The sequence below is a fragment of the Callospermophilus lateralis genome, chromosome 20 (assembly GCF_048772815.1).
Source record: "Callospermophilus lateralis isolate mCalLat2 chromosome 20, mCalLat2.hap1, whole genome shotgun sequence".
In the NCBI taxonomy this organism is placed as follows: domain Eukaryota; kingdom Metazoa; phylum Chordata; class Mammalia; order Rodentia; family Sciuridae; genus Callospermophilus; species Callospermophilus lateralis.
Genome location: NC_135324.1, coordinates 19,774,711 through 19,795,998, shown reverse-complemented (window position 1 = coordinate 19,795,998; position 21,288 = coordinate 19,774,711). Strand labels below are relative to the sequence as shown.

At 42.8% G+C, this 21,288-nt stretch overlaps 1 protein-coding gene across 1 annotated transcript; it reads right to left on the bottom strand.

Moving 5' to 3' along the window:
• Positions 1–833: 833 nt before the first annotated feature.
• Kbtbd8 (kelch repeat and BTB domain containing 8) lies at positions 834–12,858 on the bottom strand. Its single transcript, XM_076841689.2, has 4 exons — positions 12,775–12,858; positions 12,217–12,424; positions 6,494–7,608; positions 834–4,035 (listed from the first exon to the last, which is right to left on the bottom strand). The coding sequence occupies exons 1-4, from the start codon at positions 12,788–12,790 to the stop codon at positions 3,572–3,574; spliced, it is 1,803 nt and encodes a 600-aa protein (XP_076697804.2). The 5' UTR covers positions 12,791–12,858; the 3' UTR covers positions 834–3,571.
• Between the last annotated feature and the right edge of the window lie 8,430 nt (positions 12,859–21,288).

Here is a 21,288-nt window from a genome sequence, read left to right as displayed (position 1 = left end):
CGTACTGAGCACCTAACTCTGCACCAGGCAATGATCTCAAGAGCAATGGAGAATGAAACATGCTCTTCCCCTTCGTGGAGCTGACATTTTAATGGGGGAAGACATGAAAAACAGAGCAGGGAAGGAAGGTGGGATGGGTAGGAGGAGGTGGAAAATAAGGTGTTTAGGGAAGGCCTTCTGCTGAGGTGACAGTTTAACACACAAGTCAGTAAGGTGAGTGGGCTGTCAGGGAGATGCAGCAGGAAGAAGGCCGCACCCCAGTGTGGCTGGAATCAAGCTGAGCGGGGATGGTGACGGGGTTGAGGCACAGACCATGTAGATAAGGAGTCGGCTCTCTTATAGATAAGGGGATGGTGAGCCACTAGAGAAGTCTGGGCAGAAGAGGGACATGATCTGACCTATGTTTTCACAGGGTCACGAGACTATGTGTGGAGAAATTCCATAAGAGGTCAGGGATGGCAGGAGGAAGACAGGTTCAGGGGCAACTGCATTATGTAGACAAGACAGGCTGGCTCAGACTGGATGAGAGTGGCAGATAGGGTACATGGACAGAGGGACAGCACAGGACCTTCTGACACATTGCATGTGACATGTGTAAGAGAATGAGTCAAACACAGGAACAGTTCAGGTCAGAAAACAGGAGTTACTGAGATAAACAAGCTTCTTTAGAACTTAAAGAACATTACACACAATGATAGTGATTATTTCATTCTCTACCAAAGGCCAGGTTTTTAACAGATTAAAATCTATCATGACATGAGGTATTTCGTGACTTCCAACAATTTTAACTCTGCAAAACTCACTCATTGGAGGTCAGATTACAACACTGGAAGTTTTAATCAGAAAAGATTTTATTATAAGAAACAATGACATCAGGTAAAAATGCAAAAAATTGTGCAATTACGGCAAAATGTTTAAAAATATCTACACATTTGCCCCCATAGGACTACAGTACTTACTACATACCTGAGCACTGAACATCAAATGCCATATTACACTGCTTCACACAGGGAATCCGATTCCTTACAGATCACATCCACCTTTTCTCATGCACCAGTGAAATCTGCCTGACGCTTAAGCATCAACTTGTAAGATAACAGAAAACAAAGATGGAAAATAAAGAATACAATTTCTACTTTCCTATGACACAGTTACACCAAGTCCAGTTTTCTATGTGTAAAAAATACATAGGAAAGTGCTACATACATTCTTCAAATGCAGAAACACAGCTAAAGTGGGACACGTCAGACTTACCCCTAATCTGTGGCAGCCACTGTGTCTTTCACGTATATTCTCATCATACTATGAAAATGTGCCATGAAGTGTCTACACATTGACCCACACAGAGCACTAGGTTTTCTAGGACCTCTTCTGAAGCCATTTTAAACAGTGGCAAAACATCTGAGCTATATAACATAAACAGTTCTTCATATAAAATCCAATAGGTATTCTGCTGCTCCAGCAAACTCCAAGCCTTGGCCCTGACACACTACACTTAGATCATACCCTTGATATGAACTCTTATAGCAAAAGGGTCAACCATGGTAGAGATCCACAGAATTAATCTGCTGTAGAAGGAACCACAGCTTTGTTCTCTTCTGGATCCTGCGGCACACAAACACTCAACGTTCTGTCTCGTTTTCAAGTAACATATTTTTCTAAATACAGAAGATTGTCAAAAAGCGGAAGAAAATCTTAGATACTCAACAAAGCTTGCAAAATAAATTACATGGTTATCTCTTGCAGAACTGGTTGTATTTTCCCCTGTCCTCAGCAATGTAAAACTGTAAAAAAAACAAAACTGGAAATAACCAAAAGATAAAATAAAAGACAAAGAAACCTGGGGGTGGGGTAAGATATTGGCCGACAACGCTTGTAAAGAGATCACAGATGCACTGTCGAAGCCAATAAATAAAAGCCACATATCTAGCTTTCTAGGACTAGATTCTAAGATGTTAAGTCTACAAAGGCCATCCACTTGAACTTCCACTTCAGAAAACTATCCCTACTTATAGAGGTCTTTGTAAAGCAGTTTGGAAAGTTTCTGAAAAACGAGGTATGTGATGCAAAGAGGCAATGTTTTAAATTGTTTTCACAGTATCATATTACAATTTGTGCAAGAGTGTTTAATACAAACCACGCAAGTTTGCTTTCTTCAAGAAAATCAAACTGTTCTGACTGAGGACAGACTGGGCTATACTTAAATCCTTTATCAGACATTCTTGGCAGAGTCAAGAATACGTTCCAATCCAAATATACTTGTCTTAGATACACAAACAAGTCTGTCCTTCATGTCAGTATTTCCTAACTCACTGTTAGAAATTCATCAGTTAAATGTGAAAAATGACCTCGTACCCTAGCCATGGTTCTGTTCTCTCACTCTTCCTTGATCGCCTTCAGCTAGAACGAGTATTTCAATGTAAAGCATCCATCACTGTTAAGTGCAAAAGGAAAATGATGAGGTTGTAATTGTAATATGAAATTTTAAAAGTCATTAAACTATTAAACCACTGAAGGAATTTTATGTTTCTGAAAAAACAAAATTTTAGAAGTAGATGTAAATCTTCACATTATGAGTTAACTTTCACTGGACTGACAATCTGGACAGGCAGAGGCTGGAAAAGGAGGTAGGGCAATAAAATGGCCCCTGTTAGTGCAAACTTGGTACAACAGTCTGACGTTCTCCCACCGAATCCAGTTAGACAGTACCTGGCCATACCTTATCACAGTTAGCAAACCCTGTGAAATCACAAGAGGTCGACAGATACTACGGCCAAGAAACTCACGTATTCATGTCAGAGAAGAGCGCAGGCTCAGACCATTTAAACACTGTGTAGCTAGCTACACACCCAGATTAATTTATGCTAGCACCAGCCACCTGCCAATTTGAGCCCTTTCCAGGATTTAAAAAAATGAGACAGTGTTAGCACTTGAAGAAGTTTCTGACAGAAAACTGCCACTTAAAACTTTAGCTTAACTTAAAGGTATGTGGGAAACACAAAACTGTGGAACCAATAAGTTCTCTCTGAGACTAAGTTTCTCCTTCAGTCAGTTCTAGTGACAACGCATTTAAATCTCAGTCCACTTGAAAACAGTACACAAAAATATACATGTAAATACATATAAATATTAAGAATGAGGATCTAAGTTAGTGCTTCTGTGTTAGAGGTCACAGCTAAACAACTCCTAGTGATATTGCCTCAGATTGTTACCCGTATTTAAAATAAAGAGTCAGGTCCACCTGGTCTGTGTGTCTCCACCCAGGGACACCCTAACTGCGCTTATGGAGTGCATAGTTGTCTCGACTCCTCTAGTACCTTAGTGGCTATCACAAAACTCTAGGATGACAGGTTACTTAAATGCCAGGGGGGAAAAATGCTGATAATTGCACTTTGTCACCTTTACCTTACTGAAATGAAAGCATCAGAAAAGCGAAAGCGAGTCCCTCTATGTTGTGAGCTTAGGAGCACCTATTTCTGTGCACAGAACTCGGCTTTCTTAAAGACAGACAGCGCTTCTTAGGACAGGTCTCCTGGCACGAGAGGCCAGAGACACTGTGAAGCCCGCTGCTCTAGAGCACTTTCTGAAGACACTGAGGGTAGAGTTTGGCAACAGCACACTCATAGTGCCGGCCCAGGTCCCAGAGCCGATCCGGAGTCTCGTACACCTTCACCCACTGGTCGGCCGCCTCATCGTACTGGTACAGGGAGTTCTTCCTGCTGGTTCTGAAGACATGCTCCTCAACAGTCACTTGAGTAGCTCGGACAAACAGGTGAAGTTTATTCTGGAAGAGGACCAGCTTGAGGTATGGGTTGATGGACTGATCGCACGGGAAGTCCTTCTTGCGGGTCCACTTGTTCAGCTCAATGTTGTAGGCCTCCACGGTGAACATGCGCTGGTGATTCCCACTGGTTCCCGCCACATAGTAGATGGAGTCCTCGTACACCGCAGCCAAGCCCTGGATTCGAGGCACCGTCATGGGGGTTAGAAACCCCCAGTAGTCTTTTTGAGGCTCATAGAAGAGGAAAAATTCTCCTAGAAAGAGAAAACAAGAATGTGTACATTTTTGTGTTTATTTTTGGTCATAGGCTGTTGTTCCAACCACTGGAGATAAAGGAGCATGATTTTCCAAATATTTCATTTTCTAAAATAAACAATGTAACAGATCCTGTTATGTTGGGGTGTTTCTTCTGGGGAGGTGTAATGCGTTTCTCTGGCTTGATGGCCAAACAACAATGAAGAGCTTGGTTCCATTTGTTCCAACCAATGTGTGTCACTGAAAGTTTATTTTAGGCCAGCTCTGAAACAGCATTATTAGGAATGCTCAGTCAGTAAGGCCAAACATATACATACAGCTTACTCATACACACTGCTACCTATTTCTAATTAATTAAAAGACCAGTTCAGACTGGTGCTTATGGGTCACTGATGTACTTACCTGAGTGCTCCTATAATGCAGAGATAAATTTCAACAAGAGAAAACCTTCCTTTCATAAGACAGATACACATGCACCGTTTATGGAGTTGACTGAGTGAATTTGGCAATAAACAGTATGCCAAATGAGACTGAAAATACGAAAACGTCTATTAGAATTAGTGAAGACTTACAAGAATTTTACTAACATTTGTACAAAATCTTGTAGATGTTTCAGATCTGGGAGTGTCTGCATATACACAAGTTGATATCTGGATGCTCAACTTGTTTGTACATTATGACTGTACAATTCATTTCATTTTTTTAAATGTAAATAAGCTTTGTTTAGATTATAAATACCTGCTTTGAATTAAGCTTCCCCTTGAAATCTATTTTAAACTGGAGTCACTCTCATCTGATGTTCAGCAATGATATCTGAACTTCGTTTTCCATAGGTCCCAGCTTTAATCGCTTGCCTAATTCACGACTATCAATCAGAGGAATCAAAACTTTAATGTGTGCAAATTCTCTTACAGTTTTTTTTACAGGAAGGAAAAGATGACACACATAAAAAGTTGATTTTTTAAAATCTAAAGTCCTCTTTAATAAAGTGAAATCAATAAGCAATTAAGAAAAACCCTATGGCCTCAGATTCTTCTTATATAAAATACAGGCTTGGATTAAATGATGCTCACTCTGAAGTCCCATTAATTCACTGTTTTGCTGCAGTAGTTGCATTTACACATGACTTCACATTCCTCTGGCTGTCCTATGGTAAACCCTACCTCTGTCCATGAACCAGTGAATCACAGGCACACTTCATACCAGGCCACATACATTCTACATTCTTAGGTTCCATTTTTTTGGCAAGACCAACCAACCCAAATCATGCTGTGCTTCTGTGTAACTAAAAGAAGGCACTATTCCTTCTGGAAAATTAACCTGAAGCCGAGGTATTCAGGCATTTTCAGGAGGTTTTAGGTAAAGGGTTGGAGCAAAGACCATGATTTTAAAAAATAGGTAAATAAGGGCTTAAAAATCAGGTCTATCTTCATGATAGTGGCCTCTCTTTCTGTTTTATTAAAGCAGTAATGGAGGAAAACATTTACATATAACCCATTAAGGAAACACAGAAGAAGAAGAAAGGTTTTGGTCATATCTATGTTGCACTCAGCATTCAAGCAACTGAAAGGTGTAAGAAAAAAAAAATGAGAGTCTTGGGCTGGGGATGTGGCTCAAGCGGTAGCGCGCTCGCATGCACTGGGCGCTGGGTTCAATCCTCAGCACCACATAAAAATAAAGATGTTGTGTCCACAAAAACTAAAAAATAAATATTTAAAAATCGTTTCTCTTTAAAAGAAAAAAAAAATTGAGAGTCTTGTTCTCACAGTCAGAACCCCATTCCCTCTTCCTGTTGCTCTACTCAGCTCGGGTCCTCAAACTAAACACAAGTCACTCCAACAGTAGCAACAGTGAGAAAAAGGTGACATCTGAAAGTTTTTTAGAGCAAGGAAATTGAAAACAACCTGTCATGAAAGGCAACACAGTGAAATTAAAACCTGAAAGCTATAATTTCAACCTCTTTGTAATCAATTTTCATAACTCTGGCAATGATAAGGCTATGCAAAACCCTCTGGTAACTGAGAACATAACTATAGTTAAAGCTTTGTCCTTTTTTCTTTTAAACCAATCCAGTAAGTTCCATAAAACAGCAGTTGTTACATCTCTTGGTCATTCATATTATTAAAGAATAAAAATTGCCACATATTGAGATTATTGTTCAAAATCTTAAAACTACTCTGAAATATTACCGAAGACTTCGAGAGTACTTATTCTATATGATAACATGGGCAAAAAACTTGGAGGATCAATGTAGTAATGGAAAAATACTTTTAAGCATTTTAAACTTTTTGGTTCAAAAGTTTACTTTCCTTAAAGGTTCTCCACAGAACAGACTGTTCTAACGGTTTACGATGAGGAAGGCAGAGAAGCCTTGACCACCAGGAACCAACCGTCAGGCACAAGGAGGGCACGCATGTGCTACCCTGCCATGGGGCATGAAGGCCCGTGGTCACCTACCCTGTAAGACATAGATCTTCTCTCTATACTCCACGGCACTGTGGAACTCCATGGCGACAGGCATCGCACACACTGTCCTCCAACAGTTCTCTCTGCTGTCATAGCATTCCACGGACTTCAGGGAGTTACGCCCGTCACCCTCGTAAACGCGACCTCCAATTGCATACATTTTACCACAGCAGTACACCAGTCTGCAGCCTATTCTGGCTCGAAGCAAGGATGGTTTGGACAGCCATCTATTGGTGGAATGGTCATACATCCAGAAATCGTTTTCTGCCTTGTGGTCAATGGAGACCTCACTGCTGCTTGGCCTGTACCCTCCTGCAATGTAAATGTCATTATCTGGCGATACCAGAATCCCAACTTCTCTCAGGTCATTTGGTGGTTTGCATAGCTTAAACACCCTTCCTGTGGCAATATCCAGACAAGGCACTGTTTGCTTCTTTATTGAGTGTTTGTGGGCAGCATCGAAACATATGATCATTTCAGAAGCAGTCATCCCCAGCCTTTGAGTGCAGCCATTGGTGTTGGACGGTGCCCTTTCCACACAGCCTGTGGCTATGGCCTGTGCAAACTGAGGTGGAATTTTCTCTATAAAGGTATCTTCCATCAGAGGAAAACGTATGCATTTGGCAAAAATTTCTGGAAGGTGCAATTCTCGTTCATTCTGTTCGTGTTCAAACCACCGCACAATGCTTTCATACACATGTTCTTCTCGGTCCACATTTAGGTCGTCGCTGTCTAGAATGCTTATCAGCTGGTCTTTTGTCAGCTGCAGAAACTCCTGTTCTTTGGTGACACACAGAAACTTTTTACGAATATATTCTTTTGATCTGTCTCCAAGTTCCTGATGACCATAATGATCAGCAAAGATAAAGACCCCAATGGAATTCTGTGGGTCCAGATGACTGACCATGTACTGAGCACACTGGTCCTGGATAGATGGGATCTGGAAGATGCTAGCGGCAGTGAACAAGGCTTGAACATTGGCCTCTGTCAGAACAACTCTGGAGGTGTAGGCATAATTCAGTACTAAATCCATTGATTCAGCTTCAACACCAACTATTCGAATTTCTTTCTGGGTACTTTCTGTAAGGCCGCTAGTGAACATGGATCTAAGAAGGAGAGAATGGTTAGTGTTTTATGCAAATAAAAACTACAGTGACAAATTTTTTAAAGTATTGAGTTATCACAAAGATAACCTTTTGAAACTAAATGGATATATGCCCTTATATTCCAAATGGGGGTAAAAACTGACCATCTACTAGGAGTTAGACTGGCTGATGCCCCAAACCTACTGTTCGGATAGTCCACTTGGTGCCATCTCAAAATCTGCCACTCTGCAGAGTGTTCGGGCTGAGCTCACTGGAGGAGCTGTTGACTGCAGGAAGGGTTACTGCCTAGCTTTCCCCTCATGTAGCAGCCATGAGATGCTTTGGCCAGGAACTTCCTTCATATACCAAGGCTGGAAAACAGCCGTGATCATGAGGAATCGGGCAACTGTGGCCGCAGCAAGCTGAACAGACAAGCTCTGAGTGTCCCTTGTCTTCGAGGAGCTTCGCCCACCCTGTACAATGCTCAGTGACGCCCTAGGATTCATTAACCTGATCCAGGCAGCCATCCACCTTGTATTCTCTCACAAACTTATTGTTCCTTTAAGGAAAAAAAGCATCATGCTTTGGCCATTTCTTTGACTTCACCTTTATGTGAAGATTCCCATGTTCAGGGAAAATTAGGAAAACTTCCATGCTTTCCCCTCGTTAATTAGTTGTTGTGTTTACTCCAGACCCAGCTGAAGAGCCCACAAAAGAATTAAAGGTGGTGGAGGCGGGCCACGGGATACAGCTCAGTTGGTAGAGTACACAAGGCCCTAGGTTCAATCCCCAGCACAATAATAGTAATAGTAATAATAATAATGATGGTGATAGAGGGCATCTGTCTCTCCCTCACAGAGTCAATGATGAAAAATGGAGAATATTTTGAGTCAAGCAAACCAAGATGTGACCTGGTCCATTTCAGGTTCTGACTCTCCTTGGTTTCTAGCTGAGTTGCCTTTTGAACCTGACATCTTAGATTGCCCTGCCCCAAAAGGTTTAAGAGCATCAGTATGAGACAGTAACTCAGGGAGAGAGTCTAATAAAGCTTCTGTCCCACTGGACATTACAACTAGGACCCAAAATATATCTCTAAAAATTTCATCTTAAAAAACAAAACACGGGCTGGGGATGTGGCTCAAGCGGTAGCGCGCTCGCCTGGCATGCGTGCGGCCCGGGTTCGATTCTCAGCACCACATACAAACAAAGATGTTGTGTCCGCCGAAAACTAAAAAAAAAAAAAAAAATTAAAAAAAATTAAAAAAAAAAAATTCTCTCACTTTATTAAAAAAAAAAAAAAACACAAAGAGGTTCAAAAGCACATATTCTCTCCCCACACTTTCTTAAACTAATGTTAGCAGATGAATGTTCCCTTAACGTTTACAAGATTTTTAAAGATGACTTCACTTACCCTTTGACATTGTGAAGATCTTTCCTTAAAAGATATACTTCATCTCAGTTAGAATTACCATGTCTTACCTACTTATATCCACACATAAATAAAAATTACATTAAGGTTAATATAATGCCCTTTTCTAAAGAGAGTTTAACATTTGACACAACAATAATTCTTTGGAGATAATTTGTTTTTTAATCCCAAACTTTTGACAATTTTTTTCCCCTCAAAATTAAAATATTGGTGCATTCATGGACTTTCTTGGTCAAAACATTAAGTAGTTAAATAACTGGCTTGTGAAGTAGAAATCATTTTCAAACTTCATTACCTTTCTTTCCTTTAAGGCTTCATTCAAGGTTATTCATAAATGAAATACAAAAATCAAACCCAAACCTCTTTAAAAAGCCATTTGAAAAATGATCTGTATACTATTTACCTTCGATTTAAAGTTCTAGTATGCTTAAGGTTTTTTGAAGAAATTAATCTAACATTGGGGATAATCCTTTCATTTTTATTCTAAGTGTTAGAATATGAAAAACATCCTTAAATGGGAAGATTTCAGTCACCCTTGAAGCCGTCACTGAAGACATGGAATTAATTTTGAAAGGCAGGATAAGAAGCACAGAGCCCAGCTTGCTTACTCATCTGTGAGTTCTATTTTTACTTCCATAATGTAAATTTTAAGTGTAATATCAAAAGATTTTTCACAATGACTAAAAACTAGATGTTCCCATGCATGAGCTGGTTTTCAATTCTGGTGCTGAAAGACTCACCTATTCAGCCACCAATTAAAAAGAAAACTAGAGCCCGTCGTTAGGTGGAGCCTGGCTCCCCAAGGAAGTGAGGATCACCACAGGGGAACGGGTCCTGACCTGAGCAGGCTGGTCTCCCACACCGGGGCTGTGACACCTGCCTAGTTCTCTGTTCTAACAGGTTCTTCACGTAAACATCAAGTAGGAGCACTCCTGCACACACGACTGTGAGCAGCAAAGCACTTCCAACAACCTGACGACGGGAACTATCAAACAGCCGTGCCAGGTTTCCAGCTATTCTAATTCTTTCACTGTGAAGCAAAACCTCCTTTAAGGCTTCATTCAAGGTTATTCATAAATGAAATACAAAAATCAAATCCAAACCTCTTTAAAAAGCATCTCAGTTACACTGGAAAGTATGACTTTCCAGATTCCACATCAAGCGTAGCACGGGTGCCAAAAACTCCTGTACCAAAATTCTAGCAAGAGATAAGAAACTAACCCTTCAGTTACCTAGTCACACATCTTTATTTAAATGCACATATCTTATGCTCAGAAAGTTTTCTAGGCATACTATGAAAATTAAGAAAATCTATTGCAAGCATACTTCTTATAAAGTAATTTTTCTAGGCCCTCAAATCTAATTTTCATTAAATCTGACACTTAAAAATATAATCTAGAGCATAAAATTTCATAAAACAGACATTTTCCCTTTGGAGTTTCATTTATTTACTTCATTCAAATTTAAAATATAATTAAAATTTTTGAAAGAATATTTTGAAGAGAACTTTATCCACTTTCCTTCCTTAAGAGTCATGAAATAAGTAAAAAGCCTGACTCTGGAGTCAATTCTAGTCTCTGCTATTTAGTAGTCAGATGATGTAGGCATCACTCTATGATCCTCAGTTTCTTCACATGTAAAATGGGAATAACAACTGCACTGAAATGAGGATTATAAAGATGATCTAAAGTAACACATGTAAAGTATGCTTAGCTTGGAGCTTGACAAGGAGCAATAGTGCCACGTATTTATTTTCTTTCTTTTTTTTTTTTTTAAAGATGGGGGGGGGGAGAGAGAGAGAGAGAGAGAGAGAGAGAGAGAATTTTAATATTTTATTTTTTAGTTATCGGCGAACACAACATCTTTGTTTGTATGTGGTACTGAGGATAGAACCCGGGCCGCACGCATGCCAGGCGAGCGGGCTACCACTTGAGCCACATCCCCAGCCCAGTGCCACGTATTTAAACACACATCTATTCAATAGTGTGGACAAGTCAATCTCACCAGGAGTTTCCATTGCCAAGCCAAACTTCACATACGTGAGTTTTATCTTTTTCCCTTCCAACTGTCTTGTGATAATACTCGGTAGTCCAATCACCTACCCAAGGCAAGTCTAAATGATTATATCACAAGCATCAGACCCAGGTAACTATTTTTAACCAAGCATTCTGAGAAAGAGGAACCAGAAAGTAATCTGGAACATTACATTACTGTGTGCCCTATAAAGGTAAGCAGAAAAAGAACACTAAAAATGTGTGCTTGACATGGTGATTTTACTGTCATTCATGCACCACTTTTGAATACTGAAGGGCATGTGGGCACCTGAAGCAAAAGAAGTTACCCACAGGGAGGAAACTACCTTTTCCATGAATCTCTTTTTTAAGAGTAGGAAGCAATTTTTCAAACCCAAGTTTTAAATGTTTACTTTTCAACATTTTATGATAAACCAACCTAAATTAAAGTGATAAAAATGCTTCTAAAATCTTGGAAATAATCACTAGTTTTGTGTCTATAACACACACAAACTATATTTATTTTTATTCTACTGCTTTTACCCCCATGGTTTTAAGACAATGTACTGAATGGTCATTTGTCATTTGTTTGTGAAGGACAAGTTTCTATGATTTTAAACTCCAAAAGAGATACACATACTAAAAAAAAATGCATCATGAGTAATTTTTTGGAACAGATTCTAAATCAGCACTGCTTAATTAAAAAGATTTTTTTTTGTAGTTGTAGATGGACAGCATGCGTTTATTTATTTATTAGTTAATTTATGCATTATGTTTATGTAGTGCTGAGGCTCCAACCCAGTGCCTCCCGCGTGCTGGGCAAGAGGTCCGCCACTGAGCTACAGCCCCAGTCACCCTCAAAACTTTAACGATGCAAATGCTGCTTATCTGTGCTGCCCAATACGACAGCTACTAAGCAGCACTTAATTGTGTTCGGTGTAGCTGAGGAACGGGTTTAATTCTAAATGATCTCTTCCAACGGCGACATGTCGCTAGTGGCTGCCATATTGAGTAGCACGAATCTAGATTTCCTGGTCGTGAATGTCAAACCACCAACTTTAAAACAGCCACCTGGGCGCTGCAGGGCCCTGCAGGGACGAGACCCGCGGGTCCCATCTCGTGATCATGGTCATCGTCGTCTCGCGGCGGGGTCGGGGCGGACACCAGCAGGAGTCCGCGCCCTCCTACCTGAAGTAGGGGCTGATGGCAGCGAGGACGTTCCTGTGGCAGGAAAAGGTCTTCCCGTGGTCCACTTCCACCACGATGTCCGTCAGCTGTGCCTCCTCGTACATGGCTCTGAGCTGCTTGAGGACACTGCACGCGTGGGAGGGGTCCACGGCGTCGCTGGCTGCGTCCGCAGACGGAGTCCCATTCGGCGTCGGGGACTTTCTTAAATCTAGGGAGGAAAACTGGCCGAATAACCACCAAGTCCGGCCAGCCCCGCGTCCCGGGCTCTCGGCTCGCCACCGAGCGCTGCACCACGCAGCCGGTCCGCAGGGCCGCGCGGCCGGCCTGCGGCCAGACGGCGGCGGCCTCCGCCAAATCGCGCCCGCGCCCGCGCCCGCCACGGGACGCGCGGCGGCACCGGCGAGGTCTGCGACCGCAGAGCCGGCTCCGCGCTGCAGCGCTACACGAGAGGCTCCCCCGCTGGTGGGTCCCCGACGCCCTCCCCCGCCTCAGGCCCGCCCAGTCACCAGCCGCGACCACCTACGCACGCCCTCCATCCTGCGCCCCCGCGGTGCCCACCTGCGCACGCGGCCATGGCGCGCTGGGCCCGGCTCCAGCTCTTTAAAGAGGAAATGTCATTTCACTTCTCTCGCTCCCGGGTTCCGGCTCTTCTCAGCTCCCCGGGCCAATGGGGTTGCCTATTAGCCTGGCTCCGCCCCCACCTCACGAACTACTGGCACTGATTGGCCACAATGTGTGAACGTGCGCGCCGGGAAATGTAGTTTCCTGGTCTCGCTCCCGCGTGGTCGGTCAGGCGGGGACCAGGCCGGGGTTCCTATTGGCCGGCTGGGGCGCAGGTGGAGCGAAGGGCTGAGCGAGCCCACGCCGGGATTTCTATTGGCCGGTTTGATTGAGGGTGGAGCTCTGGGATTCGGCGGGGCCAGGACCGGGTTCCTATTGGCTGGCTCGCGCGGAGGTGGAGCGCAGAGGCTGTACGGAGGCTGTGCGAAGGAACGCCGGGGTTCTTATTGGCCAGCTCGGGAGCAGGTGGAGAGGTGGGTGTGTCTACAAGAAAGGATAAATTTTATTGTTTACGTGTTTCTATTTACTCATCCTGTGTTTCTGGCATCTAACTGGTGTCTGCCACCTTTTGATACTATTAAAAAGAAAAAAAAAGTAAAGCACAAATGAACTAGCATGGGTAACGCTAGACTTTTGAATGTAAGGGTGAGTTACCAGTGAATGGGAAAGAATTTTATTAGAGAGGGAAATCTACTTAACAAAGGATATTGGGATTTAGATTGTGATTGAGAAATAGAGAAAGACGAAAAACAATTGATTTCTGTCCACTAGAAATGGAAAGTTGCAAGTCCCCATGCAAATGAACAGAAAGGAAATGGTGTTTCCCCTAGGCACTTAAGATTGTATGAAAATCCTTAATGCACAGTTCTGCGTGGATGAATTTCATTTTGTTTTTGATTCTGGTAACGTTAAATGCCCATTTTCTATGTGTTCAACTTATTAAAATAGTGGTTTTGCTCACAATATTGATGGTATTAAGAAAAATGGCATAAATTATCAGGGCTCTCAGATTTAGCAAATAAATGTGCAGGACATTCATTATTAGAGACATATCTAATTGAAATATTATTTGTTGTTAATTTGAAGTTAAACTTATTAGTATTTTCAGACCTTTTAGAAGAGGGGAATTTCTACTGAATCCTGAAAGAATTCTCAACTAATTAACCCATAGGTTTGGCAATAGTTTAATTAAATAAAAGAAAGATTTCTGATTGTTTGACCCATAAAGATTTCTAAATGTAAACAAAAAAAAATAGCAATTTATAACTACAAAGTTACAATTATATTTTATTTTACTAGGCAAATGGCATTGCATAGCAAAGATTTCATTATCATTAAAATGCACTTTAAAAACAATAAGAAAATATGAGAATTGAGGCGACAGTCCTCTTCATTCTCAGTGATCTTCAAGAATATGAATGAGAGTCCGTTTCAGGGTTGATGCTAATAGCCAGAGGCTACAGCTTTGTTTTATAATAAGGCAGCTCCAATTTCAATTTTAATAAGAACCTATTAACCGACTGTCAGTCTGGAACAGCAGCAGCAACAGAAATGAGTAGTAAGTACTAGATTGTTCTCTGAAGGAATTTTCTCATGTAGTTAGAGTTTAAAGTAAATTCTACTAAGGGTGAAAATTGAAAAATCAAACCAGAATATCTGAATGTATAATGTATATTTATTTCAAATTGGACATTTAGAATTTTATTATTATAATGTTTCTTACCAAGGAGCTAAGTGCAAAGAGAATTGCTATAATCATGGTTGGTTACCAGAAAAGAAGTCATATATATATGAATATGAATATATATAAATATATAAATATATAAATATATATATATATATATATATATATATATATATTTAGTTTTAAGAAGTCTTTACATTTAAATTGCAGCAAAGATGAAGGACCATGGAAAGAGCAGATTTAAAACATGAGAAAATGGCACAGTTGTCCTGTTTCTTTTTCTGTTTCCACCTGAAGATAACAACTTTTTAGCAATTATAACTGTGCCTGGGCTACTGTTGATAATAATATCACACCACACAAGAATGATGGTGGCTCTGATGAAGGCAGTGTCTAAGAAAATAGAACCTCACTTCTGCAAATCAATTCTGCGGTTTTCCAATTTCCCTGTTCCGTATCAGCTGAGGCTGTGAAATTGACCAGAGCTATATAAAACGAAAGTAAAGGGAATGCCTCAGAGTCCTTCCTTCCACCCAGTGACATCCTTATGTATTCATACTTCTCAGCCTTCAGCCACAGCCTTCTTGGTTTGCTCAGTGTGACATTTTCCTTGCTAAAGACTTTTGTTATGACTAGATTAGTGCTTGGAAAGAAGCAACAAAAGCAACCATTTCAATATAAATTTAATATAGTAGCAGATACTGAATTGTTTTTTCAACAATTTTTTAGAGCTTTACATATTGCATGTGATTTGTTTTTTTAAATACAAAGCTGTATAAATAGGTATTGACAGGAAGTTCACTGATGGGCATTTCCAAACTTTTTTTTTTTTTGAGAGAGAGAGAGAGAGAGAGAGAGAGAGAGAATTTTAATATTTATTTTTTATTTTCTGGTGGACACAACATCTTTATTTGTATGTGGTGCTGAGGATAGAACCCAGGCCGCACGCATGCCAGGCGAGCGCACTACCACTTGAGCCACATCCCCAGCCCGGCATTTCCAAACTTTGTTGTGTTTTTTTAATGCCTTCTGAGGTCATGAAAGAATTCAATGTGGTAATAATTAGAAGGTTGAAGTTTGTGAATCACTAAATCTGGTCATACTGGGAATAATAAAACACATTCATTTATATTTTAAGTATTTGGAATTTAGCATATACATAAAAATGGAGACTGAAATTAGTAGCACAAATATTCAACTCCTCAAAAATATTTATTGCCCCCATGACCACCACCAGCATTCACAATAGACACTATCTGAAGCAAGGTTCAGGATGGAAGGAAGAAAAGAAAGAGGCAGAAAGTAGGAAGTAAGTTTCTAACTTCAAGGAATTTGTAGTTGATCTATAGAGATAAAATATGTTCAAATAAAAATCAACTAGATTAGAGCCCTTGGAAACCTCTAGTCAGCACAAAGTACATATTTCACACAGTGAATGTTGAGGAGAGATCCTGTTTGGCTGGTATGGGATTTCGACTGGTCAGCACCACAGGAAGACTGCGGAAACAGCGGGGCACTTTCTTATTCACTTTATCTTGACTTGGCCTAGAAGATGAAGAATTCACTGTTCATACTTTAATATTGATGAGACTTACTTCAGGAATTGAAAAAGGGAAAAGAATTATGTGGTACCTATTTTATCTCATTTAAATTCTTGTTTTAACTTTTTAATAACTGTGTTATAAATGAGGAGAGTAAGGTCTGTGTATTTTCAATAACTTGCCCATAGTTATAGAGAGTCTTTGGCTCCAAGGCAACGCACTTTTCGTTACATACACATGTTCCTGGAAATGATACAGTACTGGAAATGATGTGTAGTAGAATTTTCTCCACAGTAAGCACATCTAGTTTTATGTCAAACACAAGGGAAACGAGTGTTGGTCATGAGTGGACAAAACTATTGGTATAGGCTTGATATTTGAATGCTCCAAGAAATTGAAGGAATGGAAAGGCTAGAGGGTAACAGCTGAAGTCACACTGGTCAACTGTATGTGTGCGTGCGTGTGTGTGTGTGTGTGTGTGTGTGTACGTGTGTGATGCCTGCGTGGTGCTGGGAACTGAACCCAGGGCCTTTGACGTGCTAGGCAAGTGCCCTGCTCCTGGGCTACAACCTCATAACCCTGCTGAACTGTTTGAACTTTGTCAAACAAAACTGATAATTTCAGAGAGATAGTAATTACAGGTTTTTGTTTTTCCAGTACATAATATCTATACCATGTATATACACCTAATTATTCAGTGGTTTTCAAACTTAGAATGATTTTGAGAACCAAACCATTGTCGACCCAGGAGACATAGACACTCTTCTCTGTGTGAACCAACGGAATATCAGAGTGGAGAACGGCTGTGGTTCCCTCTAACTCTAGTCCTGATCTGATTTGGTCAAGCTCATGGAATCACTGGGAAGCCTGACTGGAAGGACAGTGGTGGACGGTGGTCTTCAGCAGGTAGACCAAGAACCAAGGAACACAGAGCACAGGCACCAGGGGCGTGGCAAGGGGCACCTTGACCATGGAGAGAGTGTGCAGCACAAGTGACCTGTGGCTGGTGCTGCAGGCCGTCAGATTGCACAGGACAGACGCACCGCCATGCGGTCATGAGATTGGCAGGACGGATCCGCTGCTTGCCTGAGCCCCTCTGCAGCATTTACCATCCACCTCTGGTTGCGCTGCACAGGCTTTCTTCATCCCCGCACTGTGATGTTTTCAGCCAGACGATACTGTGCTGGAGCAGGCTGCCCTGGTCATCAGATGCGTGATAGCATCCCGGCCCCACCCATGAGATGCCATAGTCCCCCCCTCCAGACATGAAACTGAAAACGTCCCCCGTTCACCAGACACGCCCATGTGCTCTGCGCCCTCCGTGCTGTGGGTTCTCCCACTGCACCGGCACTTCTGTCTCAGTTGACATAGGTTCAGTGCTGTGACTGTTTAAAACCATTTTGTTCTTATCCTTTTTAAATATGCATTTCATGGAGTTCAATTGATCCCACTCCTCTGTTCATACCACCATGTCTCTTTGGTTCCTAAGTCCCATCTCTCACATTATATAAGAACTCTTTCCTGAAATCACCAGTCTCTTCTCTCATCCTTTTCCAACTTTAAATAATACCATTATAGACTTGATGCAGGGCCACTCAGAACCTGTCCATCTAGTCTCGTAAAACGTGTCATGGTATCTTATGTGCTGTTGTGATGGTGTTGCACTGTGATCTCTTTGCATTTCTTACCTCACCTGGTACCGTGTTTTTCAGGTTCTTTTTTATGCATATTGCTTTATGTACAGTTGCTTTTCCTCTTTGCATTCCCACCAGCCACTCACTGCCTGGCATATGTAAGACTCAGTAGAGTTCCCATAATGGGGTTGGAGGTGTAGCTCAGTGGAAGAGTGTTTGCACAGCAGGCAAGAGGTCCTGGGGTCAAGGCCCTGCACTACTGCCCAAGAAAGAAGGCAGGAAATTAATTGTATAAGTGAATATATTAAATGCCACATGGATATGATAGCCAGAATAATGACTGTCCAAAGACGTGTATGTCCTCAACTCCAGAGTCGGTGAGTGTAACTTTACATTTTGGCTAATGAGAGATCTGTTGTAAGGACTAGAGAAGATGCTTTATGCTGCATCTTTAGCCTAATGACAGGCACAGAGAGGGTGGGTAGTGAATGTTGGTTAGTATTAATAAGTTGGACTCTGAGTAAAGCAGGAATTCCATTAAATTTCTAGGTAACTCTACAGTTAAAGTGTGGTTCTTCATGACAAATTAACCACTTTGTAGACTCATCACAGCTAAGCCGGAGCAATGCGCTGAGGTGCGATGTCTTCCCAGATGCGTATCTCACATGGGTGCGCCACCAGGAGTGGCCGACCTCTGGCCCTGCAAGGCTGAGGGAACAAGAATCAAGCATACAAGTGCTCCGTTCCACACCTCTGTGGCACTGAGGTAAGCCTGCGTGTGTAGGGAGAGGTGAAGACATGCCACAGTGACAAACACCCGCCTCGGGACCTTCAATCCTCTGGTTTCACCTGTGTCCATGGTCAACCTGTCCAGGGAGCGCCCTCGCAGAAGCAGGATGGGAAGTACATGCTTGCCGTTCTCTGGAGGAGAAAAGTCGGGGTGTCTGGCTGGCAGCATCAGAGACAGGTACCCCACCAGGACTGGGTTGTGTGCAGGGTGCCAGGTGAAGAGGACCAGGCTGCAGGTGGTGGCAATGGAGCTGCACACGTCCACCAAGGCCAAACAGCCTTGATAAGCGTCTACTCCAACTGCACACGAGAAATAGGCCCCAGCTGTCTCCTGCAGGGGCTCCTCTGGGGCACAGTGGTGTGCAGGGCATTTTGGAATGTCTAGAGACAAGTTTGAGTGTCATATTTGGGGGTGTGGGCATTGCTGCTCGTACTGAGTGGGCAGAGGCCAGAGAGCTGGCCCAGTGCCCTGTCATTCCCAGACAAGCTCCTGTAACAGACCGTGGCCCCGGATGTGAGTGGTGCTGAGGGTGCCTTCAGCAAGTGGACCAGGAACTGAGGGGCACAGAGCACAGCACTGGGGTGTGGAAAGGAGCACCTCCGCACCCCACACTCCACTGAGACAGAAAGCTGCTGTTGGCGTGACGTAGGTGGCGCCTCATGTAAGGGGCCCCTGGCACTTCCACCTTAGGCACACGATGCTCCTATTCAGACTAGAGACTAGACCACACGTTTCTTCACAACATCTTTGAAATTCAAATTTAAAACACTGCTCTTTAAAAAGAATGAACCACAAATATTCCTAACACCTTGATGAAGCAAGGGTAGTCCAGACGTAACAAGACCCTGGCCTTGGGTAAGACCATTGTGGGGCCGGCACAGGTCATGTCTTCCTCAGCGTGGTCCACCATGATGGAGCAGTCAGGATATGGTCAGCTGCAAGTGGCCAAGGAGTGAGGGCCTGCTAGAGTCCAATCTCTAATAGCATCTGTCAGCAAGCTGCCTGAAGCACACCTGATTGCAGAGGGACTTCTCCATACTTAATAGGAAGTTATAAGTAAACAACTCTGAAATTATGGCCTTCTGGCATTCGCTTGTGTTAGGACTTAGGTTTAAAGTCATTTCCCAGGTGTCAGATCCTGTTTCCTGCCCTGGGCTTCGGAGCTAAGGGTTGTGGAACCTCTGGCTCCAGGATGGAAGCTGCTCATGTAGGTATGCAGGCAAGTGTCAACTGGTGGCTCCAAAAGCTAGTCCTGAGAGCCAAGAGAGCCAGTGTGGGCACGCTCAAGAGTGCTCCCAGCTCAGAATCTCCAATAAAGCTTAAGAAAGCTTTCAGACATGCTTGGCATGTACAGAACCTATAAATTGCCAATTTTCCCATGTTGACCCATGGACTCCTCGGGAGTTGAAGCTTATAGGGCAAATACAATTCAAACACTTTTAATAACTCAGGCTAAGAAAGGTCAAAGAAGCAAACCTGAACCCAATTTGGAATTCTTTTATTTCGAGATTCCTGCAGTAACACGGGAAATTTAATCAATATACTCATTCTTTATTTAAAAACAACAACAACAACAACTTGGCCCCTTTCACATCTGTCTTGGTGAATGCCAGCAAATCCTTCCACTCCTGGGCTGTGTTTATTAAGTAAATGAGAATGCAAGCTTAAGTGTTCAGCAGCGAAGAGCCATGGTTTCTGCAATTTGATGATAAGCAGTTTGGCATAAATAATAAGTACAAAAGCACATAAGCACAGAGGCATAAAGTAAAAGTGGCACCAAGATAACCTTTTGGTGAACTGAAGAGTGTGTGTGAACTCGCTATACTGCCTGTATAGGATTAAGCATTTTCAAGTAAGAGCAGAGAAACACAAAACCTCCAGGTAAATGATATCGTGGAAAGAAGCAGTGTCTCCTATTGGAACTTGAACGGCTGCAGGGAGGTGGCTTCGATGGCTGGAGAGGCAGCAACAGGTCCCTTGCCTGGCACGTGCCAGGTCCTAGGTCTAATCTCCAGCAGGAGGAAGAAAGGAAGGGAGGGAGGGGGAGAAGAAGGAAGGGAGACAGGGAGGGAGGGAGGGAGGGAGGAAGGGAGACAGGGAGGGAGGGAGGGAGGGAGGAAGGAAGGGAGAGAGGGAACGGGGAGGGAGAGAGAGGGGAAGGAACGGAGGAAAAGAAGGGAGGGAAGGATGGAGGGAGAGAGGGAGGAAGGAAAGATTGCCTTAGGATTTGGGGTGGTGGCTCAGTGGCAGAGCACCCAGTGTGAGGTACTGGGTTCTATCCTCAGCACCACATTAAAGTAAATAAATAATATAAAATAAAGGTATTGTGTCCATCTACAACTAATTTTTTTTTAAAAGAAGATGTGGCAGAGCTGGTGACGTAGCTCTGTTGGTGAAGTGCTTGCCTTACATGCACAAGGCCCTTGGTTCAATCCCCAGTGCCCCCCCCCACACACACACAGATGTGACAGGTGTTAGGAGGGAGCATTGGACAGGATGGAGGCACTGTTAGACCTGCTGGCAGATCTAAGCTGCTGCTCTCCCAAGCCTTTCTCTGACAGTGATGATGAAAGGTGCCAGGGTGAGCCACACCTGTCAACCTCAACCAGTTCCTCTTCTTACCAAGATGAAATAATACAAAGGGCATGTGGGGGAAGGGGGAGACACAGGTGTGCTTTTGTGGTGCTTGAGCCCCAGCTGGCTGACTCTCCAGCACCAGGCCTGAGCTGAGCGCTTGGCTGACCGGCCGTGGGAGGCAGAGAATGGCGTGGCCAGCACTCCTCGCTCACAGCCAGCACAGCAGCTTGCACCTGGAGCCTCGGCTGACTGAACTGCACCCCCAAATGCACCTGCTGAAGCCCA